This window comes from Syzygium oleosum, unplaced genomic scaffold (genome assembly GCF_021117445.2).
Source record: "Syzygium oleosum isolate NSW1041296 unplaced genomic scaffold, Sole_v2.1 Sole_v2.09, whole genome shotgun sequence".
In the NCBI taxonomy this organism is placed as follows: domain Eukaryota; kingdom Viridiplantae; phylum Streptophyta; class Magnoliopsida; order Myrtales; family Myrtaceae; genus Syzygium; species Syzygium oleosum.
In genome coordinates this window covers 4,514,311-4,534,920 of record NW_026607493.1, presented here as the reverse complement: position 1 = coordinate 4,534,920, position 20,610 = coordinate 4,514,311, and the positions used below count along the sequence as shown (strand labels likewise).

Here is a 20,610-nt window from a genome sequence, read left to right as displayed (position 1 = left end):
CACAACAGGTGCCCTCATGTCGAAGTATGCAACTATTTACTTTTCTTTTTCTCCAAAAAAGGGCGAGGCCTAATAGGGTCAAATATGTGATTATATGTATCTTTTTATGAAAAAAAAATAAGTTTTAAAGTTTTCTGGTGCCGAATATTAGAAATGACTTCTATTTTGTTTGCGTAGGGCAAACCAAAAAAGGAAAATCAAACCAGTTTCTTGATTTTCTTTACTCGGCTTAAAATCCTTTTAAACATAGCTAAAAGAAAGCAACGAACAATGGACATACGACGAGAAATTAGCTGGAATACATATCATGATTTTTGACTAATTATGTAGGCTCAGCAGTATGGATAGCTGAATGACTAGATTCTGAATGACAATAGTCGAATTTGATTGAATATAAAAGAAGAGTTAAGATAAGGGGATCATCGTAGCTCGGGTTTCATCAAAAACTATATGGGAGTGCCCGTTCCCGAACCTTCTCTGGTTTCTTCGCACCCATTTAATTAAAGAGGCAAAATTAGCTTTTATTATTCTTTCCCTTTTTTCTTTATACCGACGATTTAATAATAGCAAGTATTTCAAAGATTTCTAATTCAGCGTCGTACGTGTACGTATATGCTACCACACTGATAAATACATCGCGCCCGACGTCGTTTTGTGTGCTCACCCCGTCGGCTCATCATCGGTTTGCGTTTGTGCGGTTGTCACGGGGGGAGAGAGAGAGAGAGATCCAAATGTTGAAAACGGACGGACACTCGTCCTGCCCACCGCACTCGCTTCCACTCTGCGAAGTCAAGCTCTTCTCGAATCTCTCTCCGTGATCATCCGAAGGGACTGTCCGCCAGCTTCGCTTCTTCTTGCAGCTGCAAGACCCGCGCGATGTGAGTTCCGTTCTTTGTAACCCCCTTTTGGTTCCGCTACCTATCTCGTTCCTGCGTTACTTCTTCTTGCTCTTGTTCTTGTTCTTCTCCTCTCTTTTTTCTGCCGTTTTTAGGCGTTCCGGATCACGTTGCGACATCCCTTTTCGTTTGGTTTTGCTGGGTCATTAGTCCGTTTTTTTTTTGGTCGAACGTTGGGTCATTTGTTAGTCAAGAACCAGTATTTTCTTCCTTTTCAAGAGATTATTGGCTTCGCTGTTTTGTTTCTTTTTTTGGGATTGTGTTTGCGAACGTGATCAGTTGAGGAGGTGGTCGTGCGTTCTCCGAAACTGGAGTTTTGGGATCTGCCCAGTTGAAGTTGAAATACGTACGTCTTTATCGGGTCGTGATTTTTCACGTTGACAGCTTCTGCGTCACATGCATTGGTAGTTGTTTCGTTTGGGCCGTAGATGCGGCGGCGGCGGTTCAAATTGTGCATGTCTTGACTTACTCCATAATGTTACCAAGGTACTAAGTCGTGATTGATGTCCGTCGTTGTTTTCCAATAGGTGAATTTCAATGCGAAGTGGGTATTAGTTCGAGTAGCATCCGATGTATGTGTCTAGAGTAATTGTTCTTAGTGGAATCTTTCTTCCACTAAGTTGGGGCCCCTGTGTCTATGCTGAATACATAGCATCACTTATTTGGAACAGGGGTGATCTATTGCTTCGGGATCTCTCTCTTCCGTGGCTAGGTTTATCATCAGATTCGTGCGAGGAAGTTTTTTTTCATTTAAAAAATGTGAATGTGATTTGTGTGCTTTTCAATTGGCAGTTTAGTGCAGGTATTGTTGGATTTTGTACCTTAAAGTAAGTAAATGAATGTTCCATTTTTGAACAGGAATTAGCTAAATTTGGAGGAGAAACTTCCTTATTGTGAGAACAACCTGCGCATATCTGCATATAAATGGCTACTCTTCATCCATCACTTGTAACTAGGCTATGCTGTCTAAACTGTGGAGCAACCGAAGTATCCAAGTTGGCTTCATCATCCAGTTCTCTCACAAGAAGCAAGATGTCGCGTACGTTCGATGGAATGGCTATTGGCATGAAGCAGTTATACCCAGGTTTCATGTCTGATGTCATGAGGACTCCTTCTCAGAATGTTAGCTTGAAAGTATGTGCTGCACATGTTTCAATCGAACCAACTGAGCAGACGTTCACTCTTACCACAGAGGTCGGCAAACTAGAGAGGGAGTCCACTTATCTATTCAGGACAGAAACTGGTGAACAAGTGAAGGTTTCTGTTGGAAAGAAAAACTTGAAATATGCCGTGTATATTGAGGTTTCATTGCTGCAATCGCATGGCAGTAGCAATAGATTACTAATGTCCTGGGGTGTCTATAGATCAGATTCTAGATGCTACATGACAGAGGACTTTCAGCACTCATCTCCTGATGGGAGGGCATTCGAGACGCTGTTCAATCAAATTTCTCTTGGCACATACACACTCGAACTGGAATTTGAAGCAAAGCAAATCCCCTTCTTTCTTTCATTTCTTTTGAAGCCTGCCTTGGAGGCTAACTCAAGTGGTTCAGAAATTAGAAGTCACAGGGGAACAAAATTTTGTGTTCCAGTTGGTTTAGGTCGAGGTAACCCATTTCCGTTGGGTCTCTCCTTTGCAACTGATGGTTCGCTGAATATTTCTATCTTTTCTAGAAATGCAGGAGGTCTGGTTCTGTGCTTATATGGTGACGTTTCAGCAGAATCGCCTGCTTTAGAGCTTGATCTGGATCCATATGTTAATCGATCAGGTGATATTTGGCATGTGTCACTGGAAAGTGCCGAGACTTATGAGAGCTATGCTTTCCGGTGCGGGGGAGAAAGTATAGATCAGTTTGAATCAGCCCGCACATTTCTGGATCCATATTCCAAGATTATTATGAAGTCAAGAATTGAGGATAAAGGATCTACTAGTGTAAATTACCGTGGACTGTTGACGAAGGAACCCACTTTTGATTGGTCTGGTGATGTCCATCCCAACCTACCACTAGAACAGTTGACAATTTATAGCTTGAATGTGAAGCGCTTTACGGAGCACAAGTCTAGTCAACTATCTGCTGATATTGCTGGGACATTTTCTGGTTTAGCTCAGAAGCTGGATCATCTTAAAGATCTTGGGGTGAATGCAGTTCTTTTAGAGCCAACTTTCTCATATGACGAGGAAAAGGGACCACATTTTCCTTGCCACTTCTTTTCCCCGGCGAGTCTGTTTGGGCCTTCCAATAACCCCATTTCCACAATTAAATCAATGAAGGATATGGTGAAGAGATTGCATATGAATGGAATAGAGGTTTTTCTTGAAGTAGTCTTCACCCATACGGCTGATGCTGGAGCATTGCAAGGTATTGATGATGTGTCCTATTATGTGAATGGATTGGTAGAATTGAAACAGGGGAATGCTCTGAATTGTAACTATCCGATTGTTCAGCAGATGATCCTCGATAGTCTTCGGCACTGGGTGACTGAATTTCATGTTGATGGCTTCTGTTTTATCAACGCTTCATCTTTGTTGAGAGGATTTCATGGAGAATCCTTATCTCGGCCTCCTTTGGTTGAGGCAATTGCTTTTGATCCAGTACTCTCAAGGACAAAAGTCATTGCGGATTGCTGGGATCCCATCAACAAAGCGCCAAAGGATGTCCAATTTCCTCATTGGAAGAGATGGGCAGAAGTGAACACAAAATTCTCCACTGATATAAGAAACTTTTTGAGAGGTGAGGGGCTCTTGAGTGACCTCGCGACGAGATTGTGCGGGAGTGGAGACATATTTTCTGATGGTCGAGGCCCCTCATATTCTTTCAATTACGTTTCTCGCAATTTTGGCCTTCCAATTGTTGATTTAGTCAGCTTCAGCAGTGGTCAGCTCGCAGCAGAGTTGAGTTGGAATTGTGGTGAGGAAGGTCCAACTAATAAAGTTGCTGTCCTTGAAAGAAGGCTCAAACAAATCCGTAACTTCCTCTTCATCTTGTACATTTCCTTGGGTGTCCCTATTCTTAACATGGGTGATGAGTGCGGCCAATCTACTGGAGGTTCCCCTGCTTATGTCGACAGAAAGTCCTATGACTGGAACGCCCTAAAAACGGGTTTTGGAATCCAGACGACACAATTCATTTCCTTCTTGAATTCATTTAGAAAGAGACGAGCTGACCTACTTCAGAAGCGTAATTTTTTTAAAGAAGAGAATATTGATTGGCATGGAAGTAATCAGTCTCCTCCAAAGTGGGAGGATCCGTCATGTAAGTTCCTTGCCATGACCTTGAAGACAGAAAAAGCAGAAAGCCAGTCAAGCTCTAGAACATCTCATGAGCTCGGCGATTTGTTTATCACGTTTAACGCCGCTGATATTTCAGAGAGTGTCATTCTACCCGTTCCTCCAGAGGGCATGACCTGGCGTCGCGTGATTGACACTGCTTTACCGTATCCAGGGTTCTTCTCAGCTGATGGAGAGCCTATGCTCGAGCAGATGGTAGGACTGTTTGCTTATGAAATCAAGTCTCACAGTTGCGCTCTATTCGAATCACGCAGCCAAGGTGGTTGACATCTTCCTCTCGCTTGTCATTTTTGTATTTGAGATAGACAAATCCTTTCTTTGTACATTTAGACCATAAATGATCAAAGTACAAGTACATTGTACAATAGAGGAATCCTTCCATGGGCAGTTGTTACCACATTAATGTATAAAATCAACTCAATAATCACTCTTATTTCAGTAAAGATGGCTCTTATTAAGACTTGATCTCTTGGTGTATTCCTTAATTGAGACACAGATCGTTTGAAATTTCGAGGAGGTACTTGCTCTTCCTCCACTGGGCCATATCTGGAATCGCTAAAATATTCTTGCGTGGCAACCTATTCCTTTAAAAGATGTCATAGGTTGCTGAACATAAGATGACTCTAGGGGGCATGTTTCTTGCCATAGAAAGAGGCCGTACGAAAGAAAAACTACAAAAAAAAGCCCTAAACATGTAATATTGGTATCAATTCAGTTCATCCAATCAATTTAAGCCGAAAAATTAGTCGGATTGACTAAATTGGTACCAATGTAAAAAGGTTTAAAATGTTTAAAACTAAATTGGTTTAATTGAAATGTTTAGGATTGAATTGGTACCAATATAATAGATTTAAAACTTTTTTGGTAACTTTCCCTCCACATGAACTATTTCCACGAGGAATGTTTCAAGTTAGACTCATGAAACCGACACTGTTTTTCTTGGATATGTTAACTAGAAGTTCTAAAACTTGTTACAAATGTGTAATTGAATCTTAAAACTTGTAAAAGTGTAATCGAGTACAAAATTTATCAAATTGGTTTAATCAAGTCTTAAAGTTAACACCGTCTAATTTACTTTAAAAATGAGCGAACGTTTTCAAGAGCACTAAAGCTTGGAATTAGATATACGAGCAAAGGACGCGATAGAAAGGACAGACCAATGGAGGAGGTGCGCTTGGGGCCGAATCGCGAGATGGGAAAGCTCGAGGTTGAGGGACGAGATGGTGGAGGAGGCGCACATGTAAGCAGCAGAACCGCATTTGCCTCCATTGTCATTCAATCGATTCCTCGAATCAAAGTGAGAGAGAGAGAGAGAGAGAGAGAGAGAGAGAGAGAGAGAGAGGCGGGGGAAAGAGGGGTTAAGTGAGGTTTTTTGGTACCTTTCCTTGGATTGTCAGACAGTGGAAAGTAGCCTATCGCAAGGAATACCATACACAGCTTCATAAAAGAAAATTATGAGTCACTTATATACAGAGCCATAACCATCCTAACCAATACAAAAACCGTAAAACACAACTCATACTGAGATCCAATATGAGTACGGTTGATGATTAATTGACTCAAGGGACATCACTGGTGTGGCTGCTCAAGAGAAGCCAATTACTCAGCATCAGTGTCGAGTTCCTCAATATACTTGGGGTTAGCGCTGCATCGTCTTGTAACTGGGGAAGTAGGCTATACAGATTTAGTTACCATTTCAAATTGATTGCCACATCAAGCAGAGCTTCTACATGGTGTATTGTTTGTTGCTTCTCCTGCTGCTTCAACCTACTTGCAACAGATTCAGGGTCCAACCCTGGAGCATCTTGCCATTCACTTTGTTCAAGACGGACCTCTTGTAGCAGTTCAGCAACCTCTCTAACAAAATCTACCCTCAAAAGAGCATCATCTTCAAATGAGGGTCGAAGTGGCCCTTGATGCTGCACAATACAATTACTACAACCTTTAAAGAAAAGCATCATCCATGAACACATCAATTGACACGAGCAGGATTAGCAAGTTCTAATTCGCTGAATTTAGCCCAAAAAGGAAGTGCTAATTCGATGAATCACCATGCAGTCCATAACAAAAGCGTACCTTATCCATGTCAAGTCCAGCTGGAACCAAAATGCTAAATGGATCCTCCCTTGGAAAGGTATCCACCATCAGCTTTCTACATACCTTCAGCCATCCTTCATTATCAAAACCATCATGCATATTCAAAAGCTCGTTGAGCAGTCTCATGGCAGGAGAGGCCTCTCGTTTCAAAATTTCAGTCTAAAATGTAGAGAATTTAGACCTTGTAAGTTTCTTAGGTCAAAGCATCAGTAAACACATACGTTCATTTTGGAGTATAGAGAGACTTGGAAAACATGAACAACTCATTTCAAGAGAAGAAACCTCAGATTAATAAAGCAAACTCATTCCAGAAATTTCAGCCAAAATCAAGAGCTTTTTACTTTTCAAAGCTACATGGCTCAACGGTCTCACAAGTGATATTTGGTCTCCCAAAGTTATCTTTGGTTACACTTAAACCAATCAACATGGATGAGATGGTCTACATGACAATGCCAAATTGAATAAGAGGGGGTTGGAGAAGCTGAGCTGCTTTCTTATAGCAAGAAAATACTGCTATGAGAGTGTTACTATGAGCAATTCTGTGCCAATATATCAATGACAGCAAGAGCTTTGAATAATTATTTATCATTCCGTTGGAACACAAGTTGCCATTTCAAATAGCTTATGGCGTACCCCTTTCTCCTAATTACTCAACCAAATATGGAACTGACATCAACTAAGTACAGTAAATGGAGCATACCTCAACCCTCCTGTATAAGAGGTCAAGACTTCTAACTGCATCCTTTTCATCCTAAAAAAACAAAAAAATCACTGAGACATTAATAAGGAGAAAGATATCGCACTGAAAAGGCCAATCTAAACCAGCTAAACAACTTCCCAACCTGTTCCCCAATCCCCACCCGACTTTCCCACCCACCTGCTTCACCATCCCTTAATACATGTCATTTATATATTGTGAAGATGCAAACTTACATCACGTCTAGCAAGATCAAGCCGATTCCAGATAACCATTAAGACAAGTTCTGTCAGTTCTCCTCTCTCGGCAGCTTCCTCGATTTTCTGAAGACAGGTGATAAGACTAGTCAGTATTCAGGCATGCTTTAATCACAGATCTACAACTCCAGCTAACATTACCATTTACTAGCAGCAACAATGAAAGATGCAAAATAATGGAGGAAATGGGTTGCACAGAAGAAATTGAAGAGAGAGCAAATTTATGGAATTACTAAGGCTAAATGACTATACCAAGAATTGAAGAACTCAGCAAAACGTTTTTAATGGTAGATAAGACTAATTTCCATGCATCATCAAAAAGGCTACCGGGAACTAGCATGGCTACGGTTAAGTTGCTTGGCCGTCATTATTTAACTCTATTCCACACTACAACGGCTTTTCTCACAATGAACAGAACAAAAGCATCCTGATAAAACTTCTAACTTGGTTATGATGCGGCCTTGGCCGTACATCTGCTCAAAACAGTGTGTTATAGTTCCGAGGAATGTTCTACACAAACTAGCAAGTAGGCTTGGATAAAAAATAACTATCCATGTGATTCATGCTTATAATCGTCCAGAGTCTTCAGAAAAAATAACAAACACCAAGAGAATACCAAAGCACCTCTTCAATTTCTTCGTCCGATCTGATAAAGCTTGATACTAATTTCCTGGCATTTCGAACATCTTCTTCAGGATAACCTTTCAATCTCATTCCAATTTCACGATATGCCTCAACCTTTCTTTCTTCTTCTTCGTCTTCCTCCTGTCGCCTACGATGCAGCTCCTTCGTCTTCTCTCTTTGACGAGCCTGCCATTCCTGGTGGCACAAAGAAAAACCTTTACAGATTTTAAGAAAGAGTAAAAGATGGCCGATAGCAACATGTTTCCAGTTGCTCCTAGATAACTAACCTGCTATCCATTTAATAAAGCAATGGCTTATAAAGAAATCAGAAAATAGGATGTATCACCTATTCCTTGACGAGATTTCATCAGCACATCGATTTACAAGCACATGAACGTGTAATAGAACTTGATTGTTAGAATAGTTCAACCAACTGATTCTGGATGACAGTCTGAGCTTATCCTGTACCATCACACAGAAAGCTCTTGGTCCGGCATGACTCCAGCATGCCTGGCTACACGATTCTAGACCTACAACATCAGAATCACTTGCACTTGTGATTCCGAGCTTTGCAGTGCCTGTCATTATGACCTAATATTATTTACATCCTATCATCTATATTAGGTTGCAAGAACTCAAACCTCCAACGCCATGCTAAGTGAAAATTACTCTCTGTTCACCGCACATCGATGCCCCCTCTATTTACAAGGTCCTTTGACCCTCAAGAACTCCCTTTCACAAGTTCCATGTTTTATGGTCTTCAAGATTATGCCTCAGTCATTTTAGAGAGAAAAATCGCACCTTTCTATGAATTCCATAAAGGAAGAACAGAGAATTTTAATTCTGAGGAGGAACCCTTCACTTATGCCAACTATTTCAGGTCAAAATGATTACAAGGCCACGGTTCCAAATGTCAAATAGTCAACTATCTTTGCAACAAGATCATAATAGATTAGCTCAACAGCTTCCCAATCATCACTTTGGATACACAATTCACTCATGCCGGACTTCAAGTAGACGGAAAAGCCGGCAAAACTCATCCCAACAGACACCCAACAATCAAAACGCCACGACAAATCTACGAAGGAGGAATAGCAAGAGACAAGATGGGGGGGCAACACACGCACATCGTCGTAGTACTCCTTGGGAAGCCCATCGATAAGAACCTCGTCTTTGCTCCCCAAGCACTTCCTCAAAACTGCCCATCAAAACCCAGAACGGAGAACAAAAAACTTCAGAAATGAGCGGACGTTTTCAAGAGCACTGAGCCTCGGAGTTGGATATACGAGCGAAGGACGAAGTAGGACAGACCTACGGAGGAGGCGAGCTTGGGGATGAATCGCGAGATGGGAAAGCTGGCGACCGAGGGAAGCGGCGGCAGACGAGGCGCACACGCAAGCAGCAGAACCGCATTTGCCTCCATTGTCGTTCAATCGATTCCTCCAATCTTTTAGTTATAGAGAGAGACAGAGAGGGGGGGAAAGAGGGGTTAAGTGAGGTTCTACCTTGGTTCATAGGATCTGAATTTTGATTTAACGTGCAATACAATTTATGAAGTTTTAATTTATTTGATATGATTCCTAAATTTTAATTTGACGTGCGATACGATCCATAACTTTTAATTTGTTTATTATCGTCACTAAATTTTTTGTGCACATTCAATTTAGTTTCTGAATTATATAAAAACGTTCAATGTAATCCTTCCATTAATTCAAGTTCGGAAACTGCATTGAACATTTTCGTATAGTTCATAGATTACATTGAATATGTACCGAAAGTCCAGTAGACACATTGTATAAATTAAAAATTTAGATATCACATTGAATATTAGGCTAAACTTCAGGGACTACATGGAACAAATTAAAAGTTTAGGGACTACGTTGCGCATTTGACCAAAATTCATGGACTGTTTATGTCATTATTCCTAAAAGAAAAACCGAATCATTCCGCATTTGGACCAACTCGCCATCCTCCAACATTCAATTTAGAGAGGGACTTCCAAAAATCCTCCCTCTCCACGCCTCCTACGTACAACCAGCATTCATTAACCACGTTTCCAAATCACCCACAACTTTACCAAGATCTACAGACCTAATCCCATTCCTAGGTTTTGACATGCGATCAACCTATTAACGATAGGAATAAAAATATTCTAAAAGAACAACGAGAGAGTTCGAATATCAAAGATTGGATGCACACGATATGTAACGAGGCTTGACGAATGGCCTGAGGGCGTTTTACCATTCAAATGTTCGAATACTGGACGGTGCAGAATGAAAACTGATGTAATGTAGGCTGGTTAAAAGAAGAATTTAATGACTCCTCCATTAATACAGGCGTTAAACTTTCGTCGCTCTGCCCCCCTATAAAAATGGTCGTTTCGAATATAAATGATAAGAAAATCACTTTCGATCAAGATTGTATCGGTGGGTGAGCTACAATAACAACGATCATCGAAGAATTTTATGATTTCAAAGATCTTTAGCTTGTGATTGCACGTAACCTCCCGCCAGCGAATTATGTCCATCGCCAAGCAAGTGGTCGTGGGAATGCTCGTGACCGTCATGCTGTTCGAGTTCGCGATGGCGAGAGCCCCAGAATCAAGCCCTCTCAAGCTCGAACGCAGGGCATTTGCTGAGAAACTGAAACGCGAATGCCGGGATTTATGTTGCGACATAAGCAAGTGCGGCGATGAAAACAAGCAGAGCAAGAAGTACGATAAGATATGTTATGACTCTTGTGACGCCTTCTGCGCTCTATATTGGTACAATCCGCAATTGTGGATCATTTTGCTTAAATAAAGAAGCCCGAGGCCAATAACTATGGAGATTATTGTAGCGCACTCGTATAATTTGTCATTGTGCATACTTTCTTTTGTTTGTTCTTCCACGGTTGATCGGACGAAATAATAATATTGTTTTGTATCAAGTGCGTGCACATATTCAATTTCATATACCAATAAGTGCGAACAAACTCCATGTTTGAGTTATTGACCAATGCTTGCTTTGCATCTTATATGATCCATGAGGTTGGGGTCGTATTTCGTATACACGAGTTTGCCTATACACGAAGGCTCTCTCATCATAATATATATAGCAATTCAAAAGCAAAACATTCAAAGAAAGGACCATCACGGTAAAAAATAAAAGGTTCCAATGATCAATATGATAGTTTACCTACTCCAATGCTAAAAATGAAATCCTACTCTCTCTCTCTCTCTCTCTCTCTCTCTCTCTCTCTCTCTCTCTCTCTCTCTCTCTCTCTCTCGGGTGACCTCAAATTCACCTCGATCTTTGGTCGTAGGTGGTGCACAACCTATCAAGGTTGACCTCGCTTCACCTCGTATATGGGTGTTGGTGGTGCATCAATTTGATAAGTTTTAAGAATCGATTATAATTTTTGAAAGTCTTATGATTCAATTGAACTTTTGCGATAAATTTTAGGACCTATGATGGACTTATACCTAAATATAATTTATCCACGTTTAGACCGAAATGAATAAAAATAAGTGCACCGTCGTATAAGGTACAAAGACACTAGGTATATTGATTTCACCTATACAATTCACAAGCCTTTTTTTGACAAATCCTATTGAAGCGTGATTTCTCATTTAATATGTCTGTGGCTTCAAGTATTTTACAGGCGACTATCATTGAGATCTATCCTGAAAAACAACGGATCCAAAGAATTGAAAAATGCAATTGTTAGATTCAATTTATTGGCATAAAGGTGTTGTAATGCAAGATACGTGCAACTTGAATTGCACTGAATGTATTCCAATAACTACAACATAATTATCCAATGGGATCAAAAAGGGACGACTGCCACATCTAGTAAAAGATTAGTTAGATCGTAGTCCATTGCTAACTAAGATCAGACGATGCCGCGATTTTAGAAAAACGAGAACATAAATCACAATTCTTTGTGTCTCTCTTTTCATTTATTTGGCCCGACTACTTCTTTTCTCTCTGTGCTTGCAGCGTATCTAATGAAAAAGAAAAACATATGTTCATGGTCATTATTTTTAAGTTTTTTGATTTACTTCACTATTAAGTCTATATTGCTATAATCGTGACTAATCATTTGGTTTTCCTTATACTTTGTCCCCGAATATGTCAATCCTAAGTTTGTGTCTGATTATATGGGTGATGTTTTTCTTTATTCGGACTTTAATTGGTGGATTATGCAAATGGACATAACTCATCTTTGTCTTTGGTCAAGTATAAATGTGGGAGATATCCTCCTAGTTAGTCCACATCAATCAAGAGGCTAGTTGAAACAAAATTTCTAAAGCCAGCCAGAGCAAAATACTTTACCAATTGAATCACAGGTTTTTAGGTAACATTCAAGATATGACACCCATAAACGAAGAAAACATCGATGGTATTTGAATAGTGAATATGCTTCCAGAATTGAATAACTAGAAATGACACGAGATATTACTTTATGTCACATGATATTTTACGGTTGTAATTAGATCAACATTTTCAAAAATCCCACAAGGCTGCAGATTTTGCATCACTTCGTATACTTAGGCAACGGCCTGTGAGCTAAAAAGTGTTCGAACATGTTGAGCGCTTGAGCAGGCGCGTACATGGGGACTTCGTGACCGCAGCCTCTGATTGTCGCAAAGGTCAACCCTTCGTATAACTCGGACCAGCCACTAATCTAACATCGTATCAATCGACATTGATCGTAAGCAAAGGAAATAGTTATTCAAGCTGATTTAGTTAATATGGGAGAACATTAAAGCAGTGAACAGATTACCTTCTTATTATGGCCCCAAGGATACCATTTTGCACTTCTCTTGAGGTGCAGCTTGGAAATAGCGGTCCTAGTGGCCATGAAAGGAATTGCTGAATCTGCATCTCCACTGATTAAAAAGAACAAAGAAAAAGATATTCAGGTTGAATAGATAACTGCTTTATCTGCAGAAGACACTATGCAGCAAAACATTATTTTCATATTTTTTGACTTTCTTCTACTTCCAAATAGTTTCACCATCTTAAAATGAACAAAAGCTGTGAGGCACAACTTCCCTAGAGGCTTCACCTGCTTCATTAGTGACGGAGAACAGAAGGAAACGACTCAGCCATAAAAATGATAAGAAGAAAAGTTCGTAGCTAGTACTTGAAACTGGTATACACGTGATAAATTAGTCACGGTATACACGTGATAAATTTACGTGATAAATTTAGTTTGTAGCGCACTCGTACTTATCCTTAAAATTAGTTTGTAGCGCACTCGTATTTGAAACTGGTATACACGTGATAAATTTATCCTTAACTAATTTTTTGACCACAAAAAACTCCAAACTAGTACATCCGTGACAAATTTACCCTCCGTTAATTTCCGTAAAATTTTACTGTCATTGCTTAGTTAAATAGCACGTGATAGTTGACGGATGTACCAGTTTGGGGTTTTACCCTCCGTTTGTCACATGTGTACTAATTTGTGTTTTTTTTTTTGTATTAATCCAATTTAATGAAGAATAAATTTGTAAATTTTTCACATGTATAATAATTTAGGATTTTTGGTGGTCAAAAAGCTAGTTTGATATAAATTTATCACAAATATATCAGTTTGAGATTTTTCATAATATAAACCCTAAAAATAAAAGAGGTCAGGCACGCCTCCATTCTACTATTCTCCTCAGTGCATTGATGCGCAATGGAGGCACGTACCTGAACCGAGGGGGAAAAGGCGGTCACAATCATCCTAGAGTTCATCGAATAGGGGTTGTTGGGCTTCTACGAGCTAACTGCATGCCTCGCGAAGGATTGAGAAACTTGAACATCATGGTCCAAGTCATGCAGCCTTCAAGAAAGCCTCTCCTTCTCTAGCTCCAATTCAGCATTGCTCCTCCTGCCTCCATACGGGGCATCGAGAGCAATCAGCTTACTTGCTAGGCTCTCCCTCGCAAAGACCAGCCTAGCGTGTGCTTTCTCAGGCAGTCCAAAAATTTTACGATGGCCCTTGAGGACCATACGAGCATGGTAGGCCTGTTCTTTCTTGTCCCAATAGTCTGCTTCAAAGGAATGGAAAGAGTCAATCTTGGCCCTGTTAGCCCTGAAGACCTCCAGACCATAATCGAACACCACAGTGAGCTCTTCATAGTCCCCCCCAAAACGCATGATTTTCGGGAGACCAATCGGCTCGGCGTCTTGCAGCGATATCTCCTCCTCGACCTCAGGGTTAGAGATAATAAAGGGATATTTGAGGGAAAGGAGTTCGAGCAACCTCTTCTAGTTTGATATAAACTCGTCGGCAAAAAGGGGATCGAAGGTAGCAGATTGGGAAGGAGAAGAAGCCGTGACTGAAAGGTGATCGCGTGTCTGGAGAGAAGTTACGAAGGATTTGTGGTGATGAGGAGAATGCAACTTAGGCTCGTCCGAGGTCGAGTGGCTGGCTTCGGACTAACGAGGAAGACGAAGTCAAACAGAACAATTCCACATCACAAAGAAATTTCACGTTAATTTTTTTTTAATTTAATTCAGGACAAGTGTAAATTTTTAAGTGGATGCACAGGAAAAAATGCTCACCACGTCAACAGCTAACGTGGCGTTTTGAAATCACTTAATATTACCCATCATTAATTGGGCTTTCCACTTTTAGACCCAAGTTCTCCCTGACATAGCAAGCAACCAATCTTGTGTGTTTCGATTCAAATGTAATATGCCTAATATACTTTCCCCATCATTGGACGCTAACACCTTCTATAACTAGATCAAGACTTTGTACGTTAATCGAATTCGCATCGCAAATTCAGCCTTCGTCTTACAATTAAGACCTGGTTTGCTTGCGATACAACCAACTAGGCTAGTAAATTAACTTTTGACGTGGAAGTTATGTAGAACATTACCCAGCAACCGATGCCTGCCTGGTGTAGACGATGCTCGAGGACTCTACATTCACGTTCTGCGTCGTTCGTCGTCATCCATTTAGGCTAGTGAAATCATTGAAAAGAGGAGTCTTTTTTTGTTTCCCTTTCTGGTAGAAGTGAAAGATACGTTCTAACCTGGAAATGTCAACAAATCTGGCATATCCTTCCTGCTTACAAAGAAATTTCCGCCATGGCCACTGGCCAACTCATTAAAACTAGTTCCTCAGAAAAGAAAGATCCTTTGTTGGTTCAGGAACCAATTAACTGAAGGGAACAATCACCCCAGGCAATTGATATCTCAAGATTTTCCACAACAAGTCTCCTAATTCTCTGTCGCACTTGTTTTAGTTAACCAGTCATTACATTCGCATGGCGGATAACAAATCCTATCCGTTTAATTATTCGATTTACATCCAACTACCATGTTAATATTGTCCGTTCAACTTATAAGCTATAACTAGGTCACCAACATCAATGGCAGTCAGAACTCCATCGCGCACTAAAGAAAATTGTGCTGTACCGAACATTGTTAGACTTGGTTGGGGGAATGCAGGACAACCAGCAATCGGAAGTATGCTTTATTTCTTGGAGAAAGGGAACTAATCGAGAATTTGGAGGATACATTCCTACATTTTTTTTTTTGGGAAATGCTTATGCCATTTAATTGAATTCAAGTTACTAGTTATCTAAAAGAAGAAAATGAATCAAGTCACGATCAAACGAGCTTCCTGCGTTAGTTCAGAGTAGGGTGGAGACCAAAGAGAGAGACTACTAGACTGCTTATGCATATGTCTTGTCTTTACAAATCCAGAGTATGCTAACTGGAAAGTTGAGAAGAAAGAATAACACGACCTGGGAAAAAAAGGAAACAGAAAGTACAAGCAAATCCTCTCCGACCAAGCAGTCTCATTCTCGGGGAAACTACATGAAAACAGGACAATGCGAGTGTTCCCTATCTCCTGCTCATAGGCGAGAATGGGGGTTTGGACATTTCCTTTTGTCTTTGTAAAGCCAGCAAGGGCCATTGTAGTTGGATAGCTTATCGCATCTGTCGACTACTAGATGACAATCTTCCAAAGCTAATTGAGATAGAGAAGGCAAACTCACTAATGATCTGCAGAATAAAAATTCCATGGTCCTCAACTTCTTCAACTTCAAGAGATTAGGCAACCTTACTAGGGAATTGCACTGGCCAATCCTTATACTTTCCAACGATTCCAGTTTGACGAGACCTTGGATCTCAACTAGCTTCGGGCAGTTCAACAAGCGCAACACTCTGAGCTTCTTCAAGCCCGGCAAAGAGGACAACCGCACAAGAAATACGCAGTTCGACAGAATGAGTTCCCTCAGATTCTCCAATTGTCCAAAACTATTGAGTGGAATTTCCATCAGCCATGATTTACGTAGCTCTAAACTTGACAAATTTTTCAAGTACGAACTGCGCGAGAATTCAGCCAATGAGTTGAAGTTTATAAGCTTCAACATGGACAGCGTGGAAGGAAGCGGCTGAGTGAGGGATTGCAGGTCAAAACAAGACAGAACTAGTTGCTTCAGGCCAGGAAGGGAAGCAAGCTCGGTCGGTGGTGCAATGATGCTCTTATGAACCAGTTTCAGCGTCTCCAGTCTAGACAACCTCCCAACCCACTTAAGGTTTGGAGTTTGGATAGATTTGGCATCCCATGGGTTAGAAAGAGATTCCTCAATGTAGTCGGATACTATTAGATTGACTAAATTGGTAAGGTTTGAGAGGTTTGGGACTGTCTTTAGTGAGCGAGACTCGACATAGAGGTTAATCAAACTGGGGGGAAGCTCTGGGACTCGTTTAAGCTCATGGCAACCTTCCAAATGAAGTTCTTGGAGACGAGAAAGCTGGTTGATTGTTGTTGGCACAGATCGAATGCAAGTGTGAGACAAATTCAGGATTTTTAGTGAGGACAGACTACCAATTTCACTAGGAATATCTCCCTCCAAATTCACACATTTTTCGGCATGAAATTCTTCAAGCTTCTCCGCCATACCTATAGTTGATGGAATCTTGCTTATCTCACTATGATCTATCCTTATCACTTTCAACTTCCTTAGGTTTCCAATTGAATCGGGTAATTCTGTTACTTTCGTATATGACAAATCCAACTCAAATAGCGATTCCAATCCCCCAATTGAGTCTGGAAGCTTTCGTAGCACATAACATCGGGACAAGCACAAGCTTTGAAGATCCTTTAGCTCTCCAATTGAGTGAGGAAGTTTGCTAATTCCGACACTTTCCATCTCTAGCCTTGTCAAAGACTGTAGATTACCAATCGAGTGGGGAAGATACGAACCAACAGGACCATGTATTGTCCCTCTCACAATTAGCTCTTTCAAAGAATTTAGACAACCTACTTCTTTGGGCAACTCTCTCAGAGCTTTGCAATTATATACTTTCAAGCAACTCAGGCGTGTCAGCTTACCAATTGATTCGTCAATTTGATCCAAGCTTGGGCAATCTCGAAGAGTCAATCTTTCCAATGTCCTGATGGCAGAGAGATCGGGCAATCTAGTTAAGCGGCTGCATTCTCCAAGTTCCAGAAATTTCAACTCACATGATTTCTGTTGATGACCAAAATATCAGAAGGGGAGTGAGCAATTGCAGGCTTGTTCGATTAAACAATTAAAATAGAAGTAGATGCAAGTGTAACTCTTCGTACCGTGAATTGGTGCCATCCGGGCCAATCATCTCCAAGTTCACTACCAGAAAGCTTGAGAACGGCTAGATTTCTTGGAGAGAAATTGGTCGCACTAAAGTCTGCAGGACAATCATGCCAAGATAGCCATCTCAATTCTGGGAGAAGATTACCACAATCTCCAATGATGGTCACCCGCTTAAGACGAAGAAACCTTAGGTTTGGCAGAGAAGCAAGTTCTTGACTTGTGATCTTCTGTACCTCAGGGAATTGTAGCCAAAGTGATGTCACATTTCTCTTTCTCTGGTAATCAATCTAGCAAAGATAGCACGCATCAGTGAATTTTAACATCAAACAGAGAAGCTTGTGCATACAGAGAGCAGTAAACTCTTCTTATGACCAGAATTCTCTCAACTTTTTCACGAAGGAAATTGAAGTTTTATTAGATAAATAACTTTACCGGTTCACGAAGTATGCGAAGGCATTCCTCAGGTTCCCACCACCTGCTTTGACTTCCTGGATTCAGATGATTTTCCTCTCGAACAATTTCCATTCCAAAATCTCTGATCACATCATGCATCCTGAAAATATTGTGATGGTCTATCTTCAACAGAGACATATCAGCGAGAGTAGCAAGTCCGCTTTCAGGGAAATAACCAAAATCTTTCCACACATATATTGCGGATGTGCTCTCTAACCCGTTGAAAAAGCATGCAATGTCTAAGAAAATTTGCTTCTCCTCAATGCTTAATGCCTCGTAACTTATCCTTAACGTATCTTGGACTCTCCTATCAGGTACTTTCCTCAAACGCTCCAATGTTTCTGTCCATATCTCGAGGCTTTTGCTGCGGAGGAATGACCCCGAAGCTTCAAGGGCCAAAGGAATTCCTCCGGTAGTGGCCACAATATCACTGGAAAGAGTTTCGAGATCATCTGGAGGTAGGGTTTCTCCGAAGGCATGCTTACTGAAAAGTTGAAGAGCATGGCAAGGATTCATTGGCATCATCTCATAAGCATAATAACCTTTAGGAGGAAATGGGACGTTATTATGTTGTCCTATGTCTCCAGCTGGCGAAACACCCACATTCCTAGTTGTGACAATAATCCTGCTTCCAGGGCCAAGCCAGTCACTGATCCCCGTCAATTCCGTGAGCTGCTCTCTATTATCCACATCGTCAAGAATAATGAGGACCCTCTTGTTGCGAAATCTCTCTCGTATCATGTGGACACCATCGTCGACGTCATGGACATCTATGGACCTCTTCAGGATATCGGATAACAGCTGGTTCTGCAACTTTACGATGCCACCTATTTGTGAAGTTCCTGCAATGTCTGAAAGGAAGCTACAACCATCAAACAGAGGAGCGATCTCGTTGAAAACCACCTTGGCAAGAGTTGTCTTGCCGATTCCTCCCATCCCGTGCACAAGAAGAAATCGTACGCCCAGGGAGCCGCAGTCCAACAACTGCATCACGTCTTTGACTCGATCATCAATTCCAACTAAATGATCAGGTAGAACCTTTTGTCTCTTCTTCAGTTTAATAAAAACGTCTCGAACAAAATCTTTAATAAGTTTACCAAGCCTGCCATGCATAATAAATCATCATCCTCTAAGAAAAGAGGAGCAACTATATCAGTAGCAACTATATCAGCAATATACCAGCATATCTAGGACTTATAGAACATATTTTCAATCCTTCTTTGGCTGGAAACTCTCCCTACAGAATTTCTCTCTCTCACACAGGTATTGATGATGGTGATCCAACAAAGAATTTCTAACAAGACAAACCATTCAACTGAAGGTGTCGCAATTCATTAACCATCTCCCAAGTGATTTTGTCTTGTTTATACTTTATAGTTAGCAAAGTGAATCATTTGGCTCGATAAATACTTCCGTTTTTTTGAATCTCAGAAAGAGCACAAAACAGCAACACAGACTGAGACTAGCTCAAAGTTCATTTCTAACACAGCACATTCGTCCAAGACACCGAAGAAGCTTTAAAATGTATTCTACCAAACACCTTTCGATATCATTTCCACCGACCACGCTATGGAACCTAACTTTGCCAGTTAAAAATACCCCATCTAAGCATATTTCGGATTGTAATGAGTTGTAATGGCCATTGAAGTTTCTTCGTTTACTTACGGTGCGTTTCGTGCGTCCCATCCTTTGAGATCTGCGACCTCCATTAGAGCCTCCCTCCACTCTCGCACCGTCTCCTCGCCGTAACGCCCCTCGTGCCAAAGCAGGTCCTCGCCGTACGAACCCCTCTTGAGCCTGACGTCCGAAGGACTCACGCCGTAGAATACGGGCACGATTTCGTGCCCCGCGGATTCCCTCTGGCGCCTCACCATTCGCGCGAGCTCCTGGAGGCACCACGCGCTGGATGCGTAGCCTTCCGAGAAGATGGGCACATGGATCCTCGAGTCGTCGATCGCGCGCTTGAGCTCAGGCCCGATATTCCCGCCTTTGCGAAGCTCTTCATTGTCTCTGAAGACACTAATTCCAGCGTCGACTAAGCTTTCGTAGATGACATCTGCAACCGTGCGGCGAGTGTCGGGCCCTCGGAAGCTCAAGAACACGTCGTACTTGTAGCCCAACGTAGGCGCAACGTGCGCGGAAATCTTTGCCATCCGTGTCTGCGATTGCCTTGGGTTAGACGACATCGTGAACGAGGAAGAAGAAGCGGAGCAGACGAAACAGGAAAGGAAGAAGAAAAACAAATATCTCCTTCTCGTGTGGTTCTAGGAAGAACGAAAGGAAAAACTAGGCAACAGTGTTTGAAATGGAAGACAAGTTGAGTTTATTCTTCATGCGCGGTTCTTTGCATATATTTATACGAAGCCCCGTGCGCGAGCGACCACTTTCGCTGCATTGCCTCGGAAGTTTCTTTTCACGCGGAACGTAACGTGTTCTACAACAGATGGAGTGGGATGGCGATTACCAGGAAATCACCGAGACCATTTTCGATCCCGACGTTTCGGGCTCTCTTCCGTGACTTTCGACCACCGATCCGAAACCCGGAGCCAAGCCGAGGCCAAGTCGTCAGTCGCGAGCCATGGAAAAGGAAGTGGACATTACTTCTCCACGGCGATATGGATCATCATGGGCGATCAACTGAGAGTCTGACCATACTAGACCGGACAAGCATCGTGTGGCTCGTGCGTAAACAGCTAGCGGAAAATCCACAATTTTCTTGTA

General features: G+C 41.4%; 3 protein-coding genes across 4 annotated transcripts; 1 reads left to right on the top strand and 2 right to left on the bottom strand.

Moving 5' to 3' along the window:
* Nucleotides 1–714: 714 nt before the first annotated feature.
* Nucleotides 715–4,652, top strand: LOC115673561 (isoamylase 2, chloroplastic). Its single transcript, XM_030595772.2, has 2 exons — nucleotides 715–878; nucleotides 1,755–4,652. The coding sequence occupies exon 2, from the start codon at nucleotides 1,821–1,823 to the stop codon at nucleotides 4,452–4,454; it is 2,634 nt and encodes an 877-aa protein (XP_030451632.1). The 5' UTR covers nucleotides 715–878; nucleotides 1,755–1,820; the 3' UTR covers nucleotides 4,455–4,652.
* An 888-nt stretch (nucleotides 4,653–5,540) lies between these two features.
* Nucleotides 5,541–9,323, bottom strand: LOC115673753 (protein PALE CRESS, chloroplastic). Of its 2 annotated transcripts, none has more exons than XM_030596009.2 (7): nucleotides 9,174–9,323; nucleotides 8,990–9,060; nucleotides 7,863–8,057; nucleotides 7,218–7,304; nucleotides 6,985–7,035; nucleotides 6,264–6,443; nucleotides 5,541–6,106 (listed from the first exon to the last, which is right to left on the bottom strand). In XM_030596009.2, exons 1-7 carry the CDS (start codon nucleotides 9,283–9,285, stop codon nucleotides 5,876–5,878), a joined length of 927 nt encoding a protein of 308 aa, XP_030451869.1. In that variant the 5' UTR covers nucleotides 9,286–9,323; the 3' UTR covers nucleotides 5,541–5,875. The 2 variants fall into 2 exon arrangements, with proteins under 2 accessions (XP_030451869.1, XP_056170512.1); XM_056314537.1 differs by lacking the exon at nucleotides 9,174–9,323 and adding an exon at nucleotides 8,504–8,667 and having other exon boundaries at nucleotides 8,990–9,053.
* Nucleotides 9,324–14,496: 5,173 nt separating this feature from the next.
* On the bottom strand, nucleotides 14,497–20,225 carry LOC115673618 (disease resistance protein RPV1-like). Its single transcript, XM_030595828.2, has 4 exons — nucleotides 19,555–20,225; nucleotides 17,869–18,991; nucleotides 17,433–17,723; nucleotides 14,497–17,334 (listed from the first exon to the last, which is right to left on the bottom strand). The coding sequence occupies exons 1-4, from the start codon at nucleotides 20,073–20,075 to the stop codon at nucleotides 15,709–15,711; spliced, it is 3,561 nt and encodes a 1,186-aa protein (XP_030451688.1). The 5' UTR covers nucleotides 20,076–20,225; the 3' UTR covers nucleotides 14,497–15,708.
* Nucleotides 20,226–20,610: the final 385 nt, after the last annotated feature.